Here is a 19,468-nt window from a genome sequence, read left to right on the forward strand (position 1 = left end):
AAAACAAAAAACGAACTATTTAGAATATTCGAAGAACGTAATAAAGTCCTGGAAGAAGAGACCAAAAGGCTGAGGAGAGAAATGGCTGACAAAGAAAGCAAGGAGAAGAAGGAGAAAAGTTTAATTTCAAAGGAGATGGAGACCCTCAGGAGGCAGATGACCCAAGCGTTTCTAGTCCGCGACGAGATGAGAAATGAGAAGGAGTCGATGGCCCGTCACATTCTCACACTAGAACGTGAGAACGAGGATTGCAAGAGAGACGTGGCTATTTCCAGGAGTGGTTTGCCAAGGATTACGCAAATCACTCTGAGGAAGTGGAAGATTGTCTCAGCAAGTTATTTGAAGCTTCAGATAGGCACCAGTTGCACCTGAAAGAAAAGTTACAACGTTTGAGAAACGCGAGAGATTCCAATGACAATTAAGAGCAAGTCATGGGATAAGACGCCACCAACGATGGTATGATGGAGGATGAACTTCTCAAGTATTCGGAGGCAGGAGGACCAGCTCTCAGGATAAGAGCAAACAACTATTTGGAGGCAGGAGGACCAGCTCTCAGGATGAGCGCCAACAACTACTTGGAGGCAGGAGGAACAGCTCTCAGAATGAGAGACAACAACTACATGGAGGTAGGAGGACCAGCTCTCAGTATGAGAGCTAACAACTATGTGGAGGTAGGAGGACCAGCTCTCAGTATGAGAGCCAACAACTACGTGGAGGCAGGAGGACCAGCTCTCAGGTTGAGAGCCAACACCTGTTTGGAGGGCCACATAGAAGGTGATGAATGCTGCTGCGTCATGTTCCAGAGGAGCTGCGATCTTCTTGGCCCATTCGATGGGCTTGACTGCAGGATGGGTGTGCACTGCTGCTCCCCCCAGCAGCAACCAGCAATGGTGAGGTCCCCCCACCTCCCACACACCCATCCTACAATCAAACTCATCGACTGGGCCGAGAAGATCACAATGCCTCTGAAACATGACGCAGCATCAGTCAAAATCCTTCACATGGGCTTTTCATCAGGCATCATTGGCGACTCTCTCGTCTCCTTAATGGAAGCAGGAGGACCAGCTCTCAGGATGAGAGTCAACAGATGTTTGGAGGAAGGAGGACAAGCTCACAGGATGTGGGCAAACAGCTGTTTGGAGGAAGGAGGACCAGCTCTCAGGATGAGAGCCAACAGCTGTTTGGAGGAAGGAGGACCTGTTCTCAGGTTGAGAGCCAACAGCTGTTTGGAGGGCCACCAGAAGGACCCCGGAAGGCCACCAGAGGGATACCAGAGGGATACTAGAAGGATACCAGAAGGATACCAGAAGGATACCAGAGAGATACCAGAGGATGATTCTGTTGGAATAATCTAGCAGACCGGCTCTGCAGAAAGTCAAGTATGCTATGTCCCTTGATGCAGACTTCTAATAGAAGTTTGCTCTTTCATACGCGGGCAAATAGTCGGATATCCCCTTAGATCTATTCTTGCAGATGTCTTTCTTCTGTTAATTCTGTTGGAATTATCTCAGACCGCTCTGCATAAAGTCAAGTATGCTAATGCTCCCTTGTGTGCAGACTTTCTAATAGAAGTTCTCTGTCAAAGCGGGGCAATAGTCGTATTTAATCTAATTCTTGCAGATGTCCTTCCTTCTGGTTATTCTGTTTGGAAATTATTACAAGACCGGCTCTGCAGAAAAGTCAATTAATTGCTATGTCCCTTGATGCAGACTTTCCTAATAGAAGTTCGTTCCTTGTCAAAGCGGTCAATAGGTTTCGTATTATCTAGATTCTATTCTTGGCAATTGTCCTTCCTTCTGGTTATTTCTGTTGGAATTATCTACAAGACCGGCTCTGCAGAAAGTTTAGTATGCTATGTCCCTTGATGCATTGACTTCTAATAGAGTTTCTCTGTCAAAGCGTGGTTCAATAGTCGGATATGTAGATGTATTGCTTGCAGATGTCTTCCTTCCTCTGGGTTATTCTGTTGGAATTATCTACAAGACCGGCTCTGCAGAAAGTCAAGTATGCTATGTCCCTTGATGCAGACTTCTAATAGAAGTTCTCTGTCAAAGCGGGCAAATAGTCGGATATGTAGATGTATTCTTGCAGATATCTTCCTTCTGGTTATTCTGTTGGAATAATCTAGAAGACCGGCTCTGCTGAAAGTTTAGTATGCTATGTCCCTTGATGTAGACTTCTAATAGAAGATCTCTGTCAAAGCGGGCAAATAGTCGGATATCTAGATCTATTCTTGCAGATGTCTTCCTTCTGGTTATTCTGTTGGAATAATCTAGAAGACCGGCTCTGCAGAAAGTCAAGGGTATGCGTATGTCCCCCTTGTGCAGACTTCTAATAGAAGTTCTCTGTCAAAGCGGGCAAATAGTCGGATATCTAGATCTTATTCTTGCAGATGTCTTCCTTCTGGTTATTCTGTTGGAATTATCTACAAGACCGGTCTTCTTGCAGAAAGTCAAGTATGCTATGCCCTTGATGCAGACTTCTAATAGAAGTTCTCTGTCAAAGCGGGCAAATAGTCGGAATATGAAGATGTATTGCTTGCAGATGTCTTCCTTCTGTTATTCTGTTGGGAAATAATCTAGAAGAGACGGCTCTGCAGAAAGTTTAGTATGCTATGTCCCTTGATGCAGACTTCTAATATAGAATATCTTTGTCAAAGCGGGCAAATAGTCGGATATCTAGATCTATTCTTGCAGATGTCTTCCTTCTGGTTATTCTGTTGGAATAATCTAGAAGACCAGCTCTGCAGAAAGTCATGTATGCTATGTCCCTTGATGCAGACTTCTAATAGAAGTTCTCTGTCAAAGCGGGCAAATAGTCGGATATGTAGATGTATTCTTGCAGATGTCTTCCTTCTGGTTATTCTGTTGGAATAATCTAGAAGACCGGCTCTGCAGAAAGTTTAGTATGCTATGTCCCTTGATGCAGACTTCTAATATAGAAGATCTTTGTCAAAGCGGGCAAATAGTCGGATATCTAGATCTATTCTTGGTGGATGTCTTCCTTCTGGTTATTCTGTTGGAATAATCTAGAAGACCGGCTCTGCAGAAAGTCAAGTATGCTATGTCCCTTGATGCAGACTTCTAATAGAAGATCTCTGTCAAAGCGGGCAAATAGTCGGATATCTAGATCTATTCTTGCAGATGTCTTCCATCTGGTTATTGGGTTGGAATAATCTAGAAGACCAGCTCTGCAGAAAGTCTATGCTATTTCCCTTGATGCAGACTTCTAATAGAAGTTCTTTGTCAAAGCGGGCAAATAGTCGGATATCTAGATCTATTCTTGTGGATGTCTTCCTTCTGGTTATTCTGTTGGAATAATCTAGAAAGACCGCTCTGCAGAAGTCAGTATGCTATGTCACTTGATGTAGACTTCTAATAGAAGATCTCTGTCAAAGTGGGCAAATAGTCAGATATGTAGATCTATTCTTGCAGATGTCTTCCATCTGGTTATTCTGTTGGAATAATCTAGAAGACCGGCTCTGCAGAAAGTCAAGTATGCTATGTCCCTTGATGCAGACTTGTAATAGAAGATCTCTGTCAAAGCGGGCAAATAGTCGGATATCTAGATCTATTCTTGCAGATGTCTTCCATCTGGTTATTGGGTTGGAATAATCTAGAAGACCAGCTCTGCAGAAAGTCTATGCTATTTCCCTTGATGCAGACTTCTAATAGAAGTTCTTTGTCAAAGCGGGCAAATAGTCGGATATCTAGATCTATTCTTGTGGATGTCTTCCTTCTGGTTATTCTGTTGGAATAATCTAGAAGACCGGCTCTGCAGAAAGTCTAGTATGCTATGTCACTTGATGTAGACTTCTAATAGAAGATCTCTGTCAAAGTGGGCAAATAGTCAGATATGTAGATCTATTCTTGCAGATGTCTTCCTTCTGGTTATTCTGTTGGAATAATCTAGAAGACCGGCTCTGCAGAAAGTCAAGTATGCTATGTCCCTTGATGCAGACTTCTAATAGAAGATCTGTCAAAAGCGGGGCAAATAGTCGGATATCTAGATCTATTCTTGCAGATGTCTTCCATCTGGTTATTCTAATGGAATAATCTAGAAGACCAGCTCTGCAGAAAGTCAAGTATGCTATGTCCCTTGATGCAGACTTCTAATTGAAGATCTTTGTCAAAGCGGGCAAATAGTCGGATATCTAGATCTCTTCTTGTGGATGTCCTCCTTCTGGTTATTCTGTTGGAATAATCTAGAAGACCGGCTCTGCAGAAAGTCTAGTATGCTATGTCACTTGATGCAGACTTCTAATAGAAGTTCTTTGTCAAAGCGGGCAAATAGTCGGATATCTAGATCTATTCTTGTGAGTCTTCCTTCCTGGTATTCTGTTTGGAATAATCTAGAAGACCGGCTCTGCAGAAAGTTTAGTATGCTATGTCCCTTGATGCAGACTTCTAATATAGAATATCTCTCTCAAAGCGGGCAAATAGTCGCATATCTAGATCTATTCTTGGTGGAAGTCTTCCTTCTGGTTATTCTGTTGGAATAATCTAGAAGACTGGCTCTGTAGAAAGTCAAGTATACTATGTCCCTTGATGCAGACTTCTAATAGAAGTTCTCTGTCAAAGCATGCAAATAGTCGGATATCTAGATCTATTCTTGCAGATGTCTTCCTTCTGGTTATTCTTTTGGAATAATCTAGAAGACCGACTCTGCAGAAAGTTTAGTATGTTATGTCCCTTGATGCAGACTTCTAATATAGAATATCTTTCTCAAAGCGGGCAAATAGTTGGATATCTAGATCTATTCTTGTGGATGTCTTCCTTCTGGTTAATATGTTGGAATAATCTAGAAGACCGGCTCTGCAGAAAGTCTAGTATGCTATGTCACTTGATGCAGACTTCTAATAGAAGTTCTTTGTCAAAGCGGGCAAATAGTCGGATATCTAGATCTATTCTTGCAGAGGTCTTCCTTCTGGTTATTCTGTTGGAATAATCTAGAAGACCGGCTCTGCAGAAAGTTTAGTATGCTATGTCCCTTGATGCAGACTTCTAATATAGAAGATCTTTGTCAAAGCGGGCAAATAGTCGGATATCTAGATCTATTCTTGGTGGATGTCTTCCTTCTGGTTATTCTGTTGGAATAATCTAGAGGACCGGCTCTGTAGAAAGTTTAGTATGCTATATCCCGTGATGCAGACTTCTACTAGAAGAACTCTGTCAAAGTGGACAAATAGTCGGATATCTAGATCTATTCTTGCATATGTCTTCCTTCTGGTTAATCTGTTGGAATATTCTAGAAGGCCGGCTCTGCAGAAAGTTTAGTATGCTATGTCCCTTGATGCAGACTTCTAATATAGAAGATCTTTGTCAAAGCGGGCAAATAGTCGGATATCTAGATCTATTCTTGGTGGATGTCTTCCTTCTGGTTATTCTGTTGGAAGATCGGCTCTGCAGAAAGTCAAGTATGCTATGTCCCTTGATGCAAACTTCTAACAGAAGATCTCTGTCAAAGCGGGCAAATAGTCGGATATGTAGATCTATTCTTGCAGATATCTTCCTTCTGGTTATTCTGTTGGAATAATCTAAAAGATCGGCTCTGCAGAAAGTTTAGCACGCTATGTCCCTAGATGCAGACTTCTAATAGAAGTTCTCTGTCAAAGCGGGCAAATAGTCGGATATCTAGATCTATTCTATATATATATATATATATATATATATATTATATATATATATATATATATATATATATATATATGTATATATATGTATATATGTATATATCACGGGATATAGCATACTAAACTTTCTACAGAGCCGGTCTTCTAGATTATTCCACCATATTAACCAGAAGGAAGACATCCACAAGAATAGATCTAGATATCCAACTATTTGCCCGCTTTGAGAAAGATATTCTTATATTATAAAAGTCTGCATCAAGGGACATAACATACTAAACTCTCTGCAGAGTCGGTCTTCTAGATTATTCCAACAGAATAACCAGAAGGAAGACATCTGCAAGAATAGATCTAGATATCCGACTATTTGCATGCTTTGACAGAGAACTTCTATTAGAAGTCTGCATCAAGGGACATAGTATACTTGACTTTCTACAGAGCCAGTCTTCTAGATTATTCCAACAGAATAACCAGAAGGAAGACTTCCACCAAGAATAGATCTAGATATGCGACTATTTGCCCGCTTTGAGAGAGATATTCTATATTAGAAGTCTGCATCAAGGGACATAGCATACTAAACTTTCTGCAGAGCCGGTCTTCTAGATTATTCCATCAAGGGAGTACAGAAGGAAGTAGATCCAATCAAGATATTAGATCTAGATATCCGACTATTTGCCCGCTTTTGACAAAGACTTCGATTTAGAGTCTGCAATCAAGTGACATCCAGCCCATTACATAAGTACTAGACTTTCTGCAGAGCCGGTCTTTCTAGATTATTCCAAAACAGAAAACCAGAAGGAGGACATCCACAAGAAGAGATCTAGATATCCGACTATTTGCCCGCTTTGACAAAGATCTTCAATTAGAAGTCTGCATCAAGGGACATAGCATACTTGACTTTCTGCAGAGCTGGTCTTCTAGATTATTCCAACAGAATAACCAGATGGAAGACATCTGCAAGAATAGATCTAGATATCCGACTATTTGCCCGCTTTGACAGAGATCTTCTATTACAAGTCTGCATCAAGGGACATAGCATACTTGACTTTCTGCAGAGCCGGTCTTCTAGATTATTCCAACAGAATAACCAGATGGAAGACATCTGCAAGAATAGATCTACATATCTGACTATTTGCCCCCCTTTACAGTTTCTTCTATTAGTCCCTACATCAAGTGACATTTATCTACCTAGACTCCCTGCGGATGCTTCTTCTAGAAATTATCCAAGCAAGATACCCAAAAGGAATCACATAGATCTTAAGATATCGACTATGCGCTGTTGACAGAACTTCGTAGATAGAGTTTCTGCTCAGAGCATTTACTCTTTGCAGAGCTGTTTTCCTCCTAGAATATACCACATTAAAACAGAATGACGACACTTGCACGGTTAATCCTAAGAAATATCCCACTATTTGCCCTTTAATGAACCAGAAGGAACTCTAAAATTACCAGTTCCTGCATCAGAACTATAGCCGACTACTCTGCAAGAGCTCGTCTTATTTCCAACAGATAACCGATGGAGACATCTGCAGAAAGATCCTATATGACTATTGCCCGTTTGACGAGACTTTCTATTAGATCTAAACTCAAGAATAGCATTAACTCTGCAGCCGGTCTTCTAATTTATTCCAAGAATAACCAAGAAGGAAGACATCCAAGAATAGTCTAGATCCAACTATTTGGGCCCGCTTTTGAAACAGACTCTATTAAGAAGTCTCATCAGTGCATAGACTTTCTGCAGGTCTTCTGATGACAATACCCATGGAAGACATCTTGCATAGATTCTATTATCCGCTAATTTTCCCGCTTTAACAGAGACTTCTATTAAAGTCCTCACAGACATAGGAACTTGACTTTCTGCAGCCGGTCTTCTGATTCCAACAACCAGAATACGAAGAAACATCACAGATAGATCTAGATATCCGAATTTGCCCACTATTTGCCCGCTTTGACAGAGATCTTCTATTAGAGTCTACACAAAGGACATCAGAACATAGCATCCACGTACTCCGCAGAGCGTCTCATCAGATTATTCTTGCGAAGCAGATACCAGAAGAAGACATCACAAGAATAGATATAGAGATCCGACTATGCAATAACCAGAATGGAGAACTCTGCAAGAATAGATCTACATATCGACTATTTGCCCACTTTGACAGAGATCTTCTATTGAATCTACATCAAGTGACATAGCATACTGACTTTCTGCAGAGCCGGTCTTCCTAGATTATTCCAACAGAAAACCATAAGGAAGACATCCAAGAATAGATCTAGATATCCGACTATTTTGCCCGCTTTGACAAAAGAATTCTATTAGAAGTCTGCATCAAGGGAAATAGCATAGACTTTCAGAGTGGTCTTCTAGATTATTCCAACCCAATAACCAGAGGAAGACATCCTGCAAGAATAGATCTAGATATCCGACTATTTGGCCCGCTTTGACAGAGATCTATTAGAAGTCTGCATCAAGGGATAGCATACTAAACTTTCTGCAGAGCCGGTCTTCTAGATTATTCCAACAGAATAACCAGAAGGAAGACATCCACCAAGAATAGATCTAGATCTCCGACTATTTGCCCGCTTTGACAGAGATCTTCTATTAGAAGTCGCATCAAGGGATAGCTACTAAACTTTGCAGAGCAGGTCTTCTAGATATTCCAACCAGAATGTGGAAGACATCTGCAAGAAGATCTAGATACGTATTGCCCGCTTTGACAGAGAACTTCTATTAGAAGTCGCATCAAGGGACTAGCATATTAAACTTTCTGCAGAGGCCTTCTTCTAGATTATTCCAACAGAATAACCAGAAGGAACATCCACCAAGAATAGATCTAGATCTCCGATATTTGCCCGCTTTGACAGAGATCTTTCTATTAGAATCTATCAAGACATAGCATACTAGACTTTCTGCAGAGCCGGTCTTCTAGATTATTCCAACAGAATAACCAGATGGAAGACATCTGCAAGAATAGATCTACATATCCGACTATTTGCCCGCTTTAACAGAGAACTTCTATTAGAAGTCTGCATCAAGGGACATAGTATACTTGACTTTCTGCGAGCCGGTCCTTCTAGATTATTCCAAACAGAATAACCAGAGGAAGACATCGCAAGAATAGATCTAGATATCCGGACTATTTGCCCGCTTTGACAGAGAAATTCTATTAGAAGTCTGATCAAGGGACATAGCATACAAACTTTCTGCAGAGCCGTCTTCATTATTCCAACAATAACCAGAAGAAGACATCCACCAAGAAGATCTAGATCTCCGATATTTGCCGCTTTGACAGAGATCTTCTATTAGAAGTCTACATCAAGGGACATAGCATACTAAAAATTTCTGCAGCCGGTCTTCTAGATTATTCCAACAGAATAACCAGAAGGAAGACATCCACAAGAATAGATCTAGATATCCGACTATTTGCCGCTTTGACAAAGAACTTCTATTAGAAGTCTGCATCAAGTGACATAGCATACTAGACTTTCTGCAGAGCCGGTCTTCTAGATTATTCCAACAGAATAACCAGAAGGAAGACATCCACAAGAAGAGATCTAGATATCCGACTATTTGCCCGCTTTGACAAAGATCTTCAATTAGAAGTCTGCATCAAGGGACATAGCATACTTGACTTTCTGCAGAGCTGGTCTTCTAGATTATTCCAACAGAATAACAGATGGAAGACATCGCAAGAATAGATCTAGATATCCGACTATTTGCCCGCTTTGACAGAGATCTTCTATTACAAGTCTGCATCAAGGGGACATAGCATACTTACTTTCTGCAGAGCCGGCTTCTAGATTATTACAACAGAATAACCAGATGGAAGACATCTGCAAGAATAGATCTACATATCTGACTATTTGCCCACTTTTACAGAGATCTTCTATTAGAAGTCTACATCAAGTGACATAGCATACTAGACTTTCTGCAGAGCCGGTCTTCTAGATTATTCCAACAGAATAACCAGAAGGAAGACATCCACAAGAATAGATCTAGAATACCGATATTTGCCCGCTTTGACAAAGAACTTCTATTAGAAGTCTGCATCAAGGGAAATAGCATAGACTTTCTGCAGAGCTGGTCTTCTAGATTATTCCAACCCAATAACCAGATGGAAGACATCTGCAAGAATAGATCTAGATATCCGACTATTTGCCCGCTTTGACAGAGATCTTCTATTACAAGTCTGCATCAAGGGACATAGCATACTTGACTTTCTGCAGAGCCGGTCTTCTAGATTATTCCAACAGAATAACCAGATGGAAGACATCTGCAAGAATAGATCTACATATCTGACTATTTGCCCACTTGACAGAGATCTTCTATTAGAAGATCTACATCAGTGACATAAGAATCTAATACGTGACAGAGCATACCCTAGACTTTCTGCAGAGCCGGTACTCAGATTATTCCAACAGAATAACCAGAAGGAAGAAATCTGCAAGGAATTTAGATCTAGTATTCCCGGACTATTTGCCCGCTTGACAAAGAACTTCTATTAGAAGTCTGCATAAGGGAAATAGCATAGACTTTTCAGAGTTGGGCTTCTAGATTATTCCAACCCAAATAAAACCAGATGGAAGACATCTGCAAGAATAGATCTAGATAATCCGACTATTTGCCCCGCTTTGACAAGATCTTCTATTAGAAGTCTGCATCAAGACATAGGCATACTGACTTCTTGCCGAGCCGGTCTCTAGATTATTCCAACAGAAATAAACAGAAGGAAGACATCCACAAAGAATAGATCAGATATCCGACTATTTGCCCGCTTTGACAAAGATTCTTCTATATTAGAAGTTCTGCATCCAAGGGCATTAGCATACTAAAACTTTCTGCAGGAGCCGGGTCTTCGAGATTATTCCAACAGAATAACCGAAGGAAGACATCGCAAGAATACATCTACATCCGACTATTTGCCCGCTTTTGGACAGAGAAACTTCTATAAGAAGTCGGAATCAAGGGACAAAGCATAACATTGACTTTCGGCAGAGCGGTTCTTCTAGATTATTCCAACAGAATAAACCAGAAGGAAGACATCTGCAAGAATAGATCTAGATATCCGAAATTTGCCCCGCTTTGGACAAAGATATTCTATATTAGAAGTCTGCATCAAGGGACATAGCATACTAAACTTTCTGCAGAGCCGGTCTTCTAGATTATTCCAACAGAATAACCAGAAGGAAGACATCTGCAAGAATACATCTACATATCCGACTATTTGCCCGCTTTGACAGAGAACTTCTATTAGAAGTCTGCATCAAGGGACATAGCATACTTGACTTTCTGCAGAGCCGGTCTTGTAGATAATTCCAACAGAATAACCAGAAGGAAGACATCTGCAAGAATAGATCTAGATATCCGACTATTTGCCCGCTTTGACAGAGAACTTCTATTAGAAGTCTGCATCAAGGGACATAGCATACTTGACTTTCTGCAGAGCCGGTCTTCTAGATTATTCCAACAGAATAACCAGAAGGAAGACATCTGCAAGAATAGATCTAGATATCCGACTATTTGCCCGCTTTGACAGAGATCTTCTATTAGAAGTCTACATCAAGGGACATAGCATACTAAACTTTCAGCAGAGCCGGTCTTATTATTCCAACAGAATAACCAAGGAAGATCTCGCAAGATCATTCTACATCCGACATTTGCCCGCTTTGACAGAGAAGCTATAGAATCTCTCAAGGGACATGCATTTACTTTCTGCGAGCCGGTCTTGTGTAATTCCAACAGAATAACCAGAAGGAAGACTCAAGAATAGATCTAGATATCCGACTATTTGCCCGCTTTGACAGAGAACTTCTATTAGAAGTCTGCATCAAGGGACATAGCATACTAAACTTTCTGCAGAGCCGGTCTTGTAGATAATTCCAACAGAATAACCAGAAGGAAGACATCTGCAAGAATAGATCTAGATATCGACTATTTTGCCCGCTTGAACAGAGAACTATTAGTCTGCATCAAAGGCATAGCATCTTGACTCTGCGAGCCTCTGCTAGATATTCAACAGAATCATCCTCTGGTATCTCTCTGGTATCCTTCTGGTATCCTTCTGGTATCCTTCTAGTATCCCTCTGGTATCCCTCTGGTGGCCTTCCGGGGTCCTTCTGGTGGCCCTCCAAACAGCTGTTGGCTCTCAACCTGAGAACAGGTCCTCCTTCCTCCAAACAGCTGTTGGCTCTCATCCTGAGAGCTGGTCCTCCTTCCTCCAAACAGCTGTTTGCCCACATCCTGTGAGCTTGTCCTCCTTCCTCCAAACATCTGTTGACTACTCCATCCTGAGAGCTGGTTCCTCTGCTTCCATTAAGGAGACGAGAGAGTCGCCAATGGATGCCTGATGATGAAAAGCCCATGTGAAGGATTTTGACTGATGCTGCGTCATGTTTCAGAGGCATTGTGATCTTCTCGGCCCAGTCGATGAGTTTGATTGTAGGATGGGTGTGTGGGAGGTGGGGGGACCTCACCATTGCTGGTTGCTGCTGGGGGGAGCAGCAGTGCACACCCATCCTGCAGTCAAGCCCATCGAATGGGCCAAGAAGATCGCAGCTCCTCTGGAACATGACGCAGCAGCATTCATCACCTTCTATGTGGCCCTCCAAACAGGTGTTGGCTCTCAACCTGAGAGCTGGTCCTCCTGCCTCCACGTAGTTGTTGGCTCTCATACTGAGAGCTGGTCCTCCTACCTCCACATAGTTGTTAGCTCTCATACTGAGAGCTGGTCCTCCTACCTCCATGTAGTTGTTGTCTCTCATTCTGAGAGCTGTTCCTCCTGCCTCCAAGTAGTTGTTGGCGCTCATCCTGAGAGCTGGTCCTCCTGCCTCCAAATAGTTGTTTGCTCTTATCCTGAGAGCTGGTCCTCCTGCCTCCGAATACTTGAGAAGTTCATCCTCCATCATACCATCGTTGGTGGCGTCTTATCCCATGACTTGCTCTTAATTGTCATTGGAATCTCTCGCGTTTCTCAAACGTTGTAACTTTTCTTTCAGGTGCAACTGGTGCCTATCTGAAGCTTCAAATAACTTGCTGAGACAATCTTCCACTTCCTCAGAGTGATTTGCGTAATCCTTGGCAAACCACTCCTGGAAATAGGCCACGTCTCTCTTGCAATCCTCGTTCTCACGTTCTAGTGTGAGAATGTGACGGGCCATCGACTCCTTCTCATTTCTCATCTCGTCGCGGACTAGAAACGCTTGGGTCATCTGCCTCCTGAGGGTCTCCATCTCCTTTGAAATTAAACTTTTCTCCTTCTTCTCCTTGCTTTCTTTGTCAGCCATTTCTCTCCTCAGCCTTTTGGTCTCTTCTTCCAGGACTTTATTACGTTCTTCGAATATTCTAAATAGTTCGTTTTTATGATTGATTTCCTTCAAGGCTACCTTCAACTCGGAGTTCTCATTCCTGACTGTATAGACTGTCCTTTCCCATTCTTGGAAATCGGATTCCTGCTGCCGTCTCTCCTCTTCCATTTCCAGAAGCTTCTTCTTCAAACGGCTGATTAGATCGGCTTGTTTATCTATAATGTTCTGCAGTTCAGCGACTTCAGTGACTCCTTGTACTTCAGAAGGCACCTGTTCTTTCTTCCCAGTTCTCGTTTCTTCTAAATTTTCGACCTCCTCGGTTAATTTTCTAACTTGACATTCTAGTTCCCTTTCCCGCCTCTTGCATTCCAGCAAGGCATCGTTCAGCTTACTATTCTCTCCTGCAAGGCTTTCAAACTCTGTTCTAATATTGTTCATCTCTATGTCCTTCTTGTTTTGCAGTTCCTCAGTCAAATTCAGGTGGTCCAGTCGTTCCTTCTGCAGCTTCTCATTCTCCCTCGCGAGTCTGTCCATCTCCCAACGCATCGCGAGAACTGCCTCGAGGACATCATTCCTCCTGCGACCACACACCAGCGATGGCCTTGGGAATTCGCTGGAGGCTGTGGAATCATTCATGAACTGCCCCAGAATTTCCAGGAACTCGTCGTGATCATCTTCATCTTCTGGTTTCTCTTTCTCTCCCTCCTTCTCCTCCTCGGAATCTTCTTCATATTCTTCGATTGTCTCCTCCTCTGTGGAGTCTTCATTCTGTTCGACTCTCTCCTCGTCTGTGAAGTAATCATCATTGTCTACTGTCTCCTTCTCCTCAGAGTCTTCTTCCTGTTCGACTGTCTCCTCTACTGTCTCCTCCTCCTTGGAGTCTTCATCCTGTTTGACTGTCTCCTCCTCTGTCGAGTCATCATCCTGTTCGACTGTTCTCCTACTGTCTCCTCCTCCACTTGGAGTCTTCATCCTGTTTGACTGTCTCCTCCTCTGTCGAGTCATCATCCTGTTCGACTGTCTCCTCTACTGTCTCCTCCTCCTTGGAGTCTTCATCCTGTTTGACTGTCTCCTCCTCTGTCGAGTCATCATCCTGTTCGACTGTCTCCTCTGCTGTCTCCTCCTCCTTGGGGTCTTCATCCTGTTTGACTGTCTCCTCCTCTGTTGAGTCATCATCCTGTTCGACTGTCTCCTCTGCTGTCTCCTCCTCCTTGGAGTCTTCATCCTGTTTGACTGTCTCCTCCTCTGTCGAGTCATCATCCTGTTCGACTGTCTCCTCTACTGTCTCCTCCTCCTTGGAGTCTTCATCCTGTTTGACTGTCTCCTCCTCTGTCGAGTCATCATCCTGTTCGACCGTCTCCTCTGCTGTCTCCTCCTCCTTGGGGTCTTCATCCTGTTTGACTGTCTCCTCCTCTGTTGAGTCATCATTCTCTTCTACTATCTCCTCCTCCTCCTCCTCCTCTTCGTCGTCGTCGTCGTCCTCCTCCTCGTCGTCGTCGTCCTCCTCCTCCTCGTCGTCGTCGTCCTCCTCCTCCTCCTCCTCCTCCTCCTCCTCCTCCTCCTCGTCCTCCTCCTCCTCTCCTCCTCCTCCTCTTCATCATCGTCTTCCAACGTCGCCTGAACCTCCATTCGATGTCTTGCCTCAAGATCTACAATCTTCCTAACATGGAAGTCATCCAAGGCCTCATCAAATCCTTCCTCTTTCTCGTCCAAAAGTTCGGTGTCGTCCATGATGTTAGTGTTTTTCCAAGAAGTCGATCTCCTCTTCAAGTAAGAGAAGGTCGTCCATCCAAGTAATAAAAGAATAACCGCTGCTCCGAAGAACAGCGCCAAATTATTAACAAGATTTCCGCGGGGGACGGTTCCGTCCCCGCGGCCAGGTTCAACAATTTCAGTGGTGGGTTCCAACCAGCGCTGAGCCTTCAATGCATTCATACGATGAATGCGGAGCTCTAAGCTGGTCACTACTTCCTCTACTTTCATGCACATTAGAGCGATAATAAGAATAGCTTCAATCATATTGAATATATGTTAAAATACATGTCAAATATAGCAGCACGAGGTATGCTTAGATTCTGAAACTGCCACCGAGCTTCAGTTGCAGTCCAAGTCTCCACGGAGCCAGTTAGGATCTTCGGGGTCTTCTGGAGGAAGGCTCCGGAGATGGAGAGGGAGAAAGGAAAATCCCCACAGAATCCCTCTTTTTGTTCATGTTCGTTTCCTTCGCTGAATTCTTCGTTGTATATCAACATTTCTCTATTTCATATTTGACGGAACAAGTGCATTATGGGGCACCTGGATGAAGTAATGAACGATATTAAAACAATATTTTGTCCGAATCTCTCTACCAAACGGAGCCAGGCTCTCCGGAGCATCTGGAGCGAAGGACGAAGATATGGTATCCGTTGCTGGTGAGGCCTCTATGGAATTGGCTCCAGTGTCTTCAAAATGATCTTCCATTACTATTCCCTCATTCTCACTCTTATGAGTTTTTTCTCTCTTTTATCTAAAGCAATACATTTTAAAGGTCATTTTACAATTAATACATATGCAATATATGTAATTTATGCACAGAATCAATAAAATTATTTATATTTTTTATAGCTCAATATACTTGAACTTACTGTATATACATGCTCATTTTACATTATAATCTGTACTATACTAAATTCCAAAATAACTACGTGTAAAAAATGACTGAATGTTTTTTTAAAATGATTTATGCAATACATACTATTTCTGTATAAACTTTCTCTTATTAAGATGATTAAGCGTGGATCATTTAACAAAAACCCAGATTTATAGCTATACTAAATACCAGATATAAAATCTGCTGATAATACATTTGCAGCGATCCTATCTTTCAAACTATTTGTTTCAAAATCAAATTTTAGTATATGAAGAATATTCTTAGTTCTGACTTTACGTAAAGCTTTAAAAACATTTTTAAACCATTCTATTAATTTTGATATTCATTCTACAAAAAAAACTTAAACTATAAATGCATCATAGTTTCTTTTTCCCAACAAGTACTACATACTACATCATCTTGTACGATATTCATCATATGTGATCTGTCCCTAGTTGGCAATACTTCATGTCTATATTTATACAACTTCTCGGACAAGTGGCTCTATAAATTTTCTATTTAGATTTACCCATATTATATCCTTCCACTTAAACAAAGGGTAGTTATTTTGAACATTATAGGTATCCACCATTAAATATCTATATGCAGTGTTAATTATTTCTTCGTAATAGGGGATGGTTATTACTGCACCATCTTTAGTTCCATTATCATTTAATAAGTAGCTTCCTTTCATTTACAGTAATACATCATTAGCTCATACCCACTCTTTTCTTGAAAAATTCTTATAAAAAGTACAAAAAAGAATTGCCTTAACTTTATAGCCAATTTTCATTACTCCACACCCTCCTTTTAATCTTGGCAAACATGTTGTTTCCCTGCTAATTGGCAGGTAATTACTTTTCCATAAATACTTGAAAATAATTTATCTTATCTGCTTCTCAAAATGTTTTGATAAAAACTTCATATTGATGACCAAAGCTTTTTGAAATATAATTAACTTCCTATTATGCGAAAGGCCGACCAATTTCACTACATTTTCTCTAATTTTGTACCAGTTTTTCTCCATTGTTTTACAAAAATCATTAAAATAAGTTATACCTAAAGTTTACAGCTATCGGTTTGTATGTTCAAAATTTTGTACTGGCCATAAGGTTCTGTTTTCCATTGCCCTAACCCAAATATACTCGTTTTATTCAAGTTAAAAAAAAACAGTAGCATCCTCACACATTTTTAAGACCTTAAAACTGTCTTGTATCACTTCATCTCTACAGACTACAATAGAGCTATCGTCTGCATACCCAACAACAGAAATTCTTAGATCATTTAGCATTTTAAGAGAATATTTACTAACTCTTTGTTTCAACAATATACAATGGCTCTTGCGCAATTATGAACACCATCATCGACAAAGGACAACCCTGTCTAACTGATCTTTTGATGGAAAAGGTCTTAGTTAAGTTGGCATTAATACATACCACACTATTTGCATTTGTGTATAGCATTTTCATTAGACCAATGAACTTCAAGGTAAATCCAAACCGTTCAAATACTTAAAACAAAAACTCCAAATCTACTCTGTCAAAGGCATTTGCCAAGTCTAAATTAATTAAAGCAGCTTGCATATCTTTCCCATTTATGTAATACTTCATAATATCTCTCACCGTTGTATTTACATCTGTTATCGATCTTCCTGGGACACTACAGAACTGTTCAGGTGATGTGCACAGTGGAAGTGACCTTTTTAATCTATTTGCAATTATCTTTGTCACTATTTTGTAATCAACATTCAGTAATGTGATAGGTCTTCAATTTCCAATGCAATGTGAACTATCATCCTTCCAAAGCCATTTCAGTACTCCCTTGTTCATATCAGTAGTAACCATCCATGTTTTAAATATGTACTTCATTACATCTAAAAATTCTACTTTTGTTATATTCCCCATTTTCCTAAAAATGGTAATCATCTATGCCAGGTGCTTTTCCAATTTTCATCGAGGATATAACCTCCCATAATTCGCTTTCATTGACCTCTGCTGTTAATAATTCATTATTGCCTATCACAGAGTGAATAATATCTAAAACTCTCTTTTGAACCTGGGTATTACTTTCATATTTATTGTACAATTTCTCATAGTACTCTTCTACACGTGTTTCCATTGCTTTATTTTCTGTTATGCATATCTCCTCCTTTGTTTTTAAATTGGGTATCATTGCCACAGGAGTCTTTTCTTTTCCTGAGAGATAATGAGACATTTTTTCTCCTTGAATTCTTTCCTGTTCTTAATCTAACATTTACCCACTCACATATTTCATCTTCTGTTGTTTTTATCCATTCCTCTAATTCAGATATCTTTTCAAACTGATTGCCTGTAACATAATGATGATGATGATGATGATGATACAATTTTCTAAGATGTGCTTTTAATACATTTAGTAACCCATACTTTTCCTGTGCTTCTTGCTTTGATGCTTGTACGAAAAAGCTCTTTATACACTATTTTGTTTATGTTCACCAATCAGTTATATTGACATGAACAAGGTTATCACTCTTCATCTTTAGATCATTCCGCATCAGTTGAAAGTTCCCTCCAACAAGGTCGCTCTCTAAAATCTTAATTTAATTTCCAATCTGCATGAGCCCATTTCAGATTATCATCTATTTTAATACTAGTTTTTAAAATATTGTGATCAGGCCAACTAATGGGTATGTTTAAAGTTTCAGTAACATTACACGCTAAATCCCTTACATAAATTCTATCAATTCTAGAGCCTTAATTCCTCTTTATATTCGTAAACTCTACAAAATTGTATTTCAAACCCCATACATCATTTAACCTTCAAGAAATCTTTATAGAAACCTGAGATATTTATTTATTTGTATTTATAAGATTACTCCGAAAATTGCTAACCAAAATTCAAGATTTTTAGTTCCAGTAAAAACGAAGAAGAAAAAAAACGGAGTCCTTTCATACCAGAAGGATAAACCATTCAGTTGATAAAGACTTTGTTTCAGCAGTATCTAAGACTTCTAATTCAGAATGGTTGACAAATACTAAAGACAGAAATTGTGCATGGGGTTTAATTAATGGAGTATGTTGAAGTACTCGATGATTGGTTTGTCATACATATATACATACATACATATACCGGAAATATACTTACAAACCTTCATATAAATATACATAAATACATATATATATATATATATATATATATATATATATATATATATACCGGAAATTTAATTACAAACCGTCATATAAATATACTTACATACAAACCCGGAGATATACTTTCTTGCGCCATGTACATATATACATATACCGAAATATACTTACAAACCGCCATATAAATATAAATAAATACACCGGAAATATACTTACTTACGATCATATACACACATACATACATCGGAAATATTCTCACTTATGGTTCATATACTTACATATACATGCAAACATACATACACCTAAAATATAATTGCTTACTTACCGTCACATACATACATACACACATATACACACATACACATACAGAAATCAACCTCTTAAAAAAAATTTAAATAAAGGATATTAAGAAAAATGAAGTATATTACAGAAATTATTATTATTATTATTATTATTATTATTATTATTATTATTATTTTATTATTATTATTATTAAAGAGATCCTACCTCCTCAGGAAGGACCCTCGATGCATCCTTCAGAGCCCATAGGAGTGGAGTGTCGGGGATCGGGGTTAGGATGGGGCCGGGCGGGGAAAAGGACACTTGAGATAATCCTTCACGTCCCCGAAGATGAAATTTCATAGCCGGTAATACGGTTTTACATCCTGCAGGACTCCCCAGGACTCTTTCCCTTCGAGTGCGTTTTATTGTCCTGTATACGTTGCCAGACTGCGCAGCAGCGGATTCCACTCTCGTGAATATTGCGCGATTTTAAAATTT

The 19,468-nt window shown here is 40.3% G+C and overlaps 1 protein-coding gene across 1 annotated transcript; it reads right to left on the bottom strand.

Moving 5' to 3' along the window:
• Nucleotides 1–12,568: 12,568 nt before the first annotated feature.
• Nucleotides 12,569–15,391, bottom strand: LOC135196687 (probable serine/threonine-protein kinase kinX). Its single transcript, XM_064223518.1, has 4 exons — nucleotides 15,280–15,391; nucleotides 14,573–14,940; nucleotides 13,962–14,438; nucleotides 12,569–13,924 (listed from the first exon to the last, which is right to left on the bottom strand). Exons 1-4 carry the CDS (start codon nucleotides 15,389–15,391, stop codon nucleotides 12,569–12,571), a joined length of 2,313 nt encoding a protein of 770 aa, XP_064079588.1.
• Nucleotides 15,392–19,468: the final 4,077 nt, after the last annotated feature.

This window comes from Macrobrachium nipponense, chromosome 18 (genome assembly GCF_015104395.2).
Source record: "Macrobrachium nipponense isolate FS-2020 chromosome 18, ASM1510439v2, whole genome shotgun sequence".
Classification (NCBI taxonomy): domain Eukaryota; kingdom Metazoa; phylum Arthropoda; class Malacostraca; order Decapoda; family Palaemonidae; genus Macrobrachium; species Macrobrachium nipponense.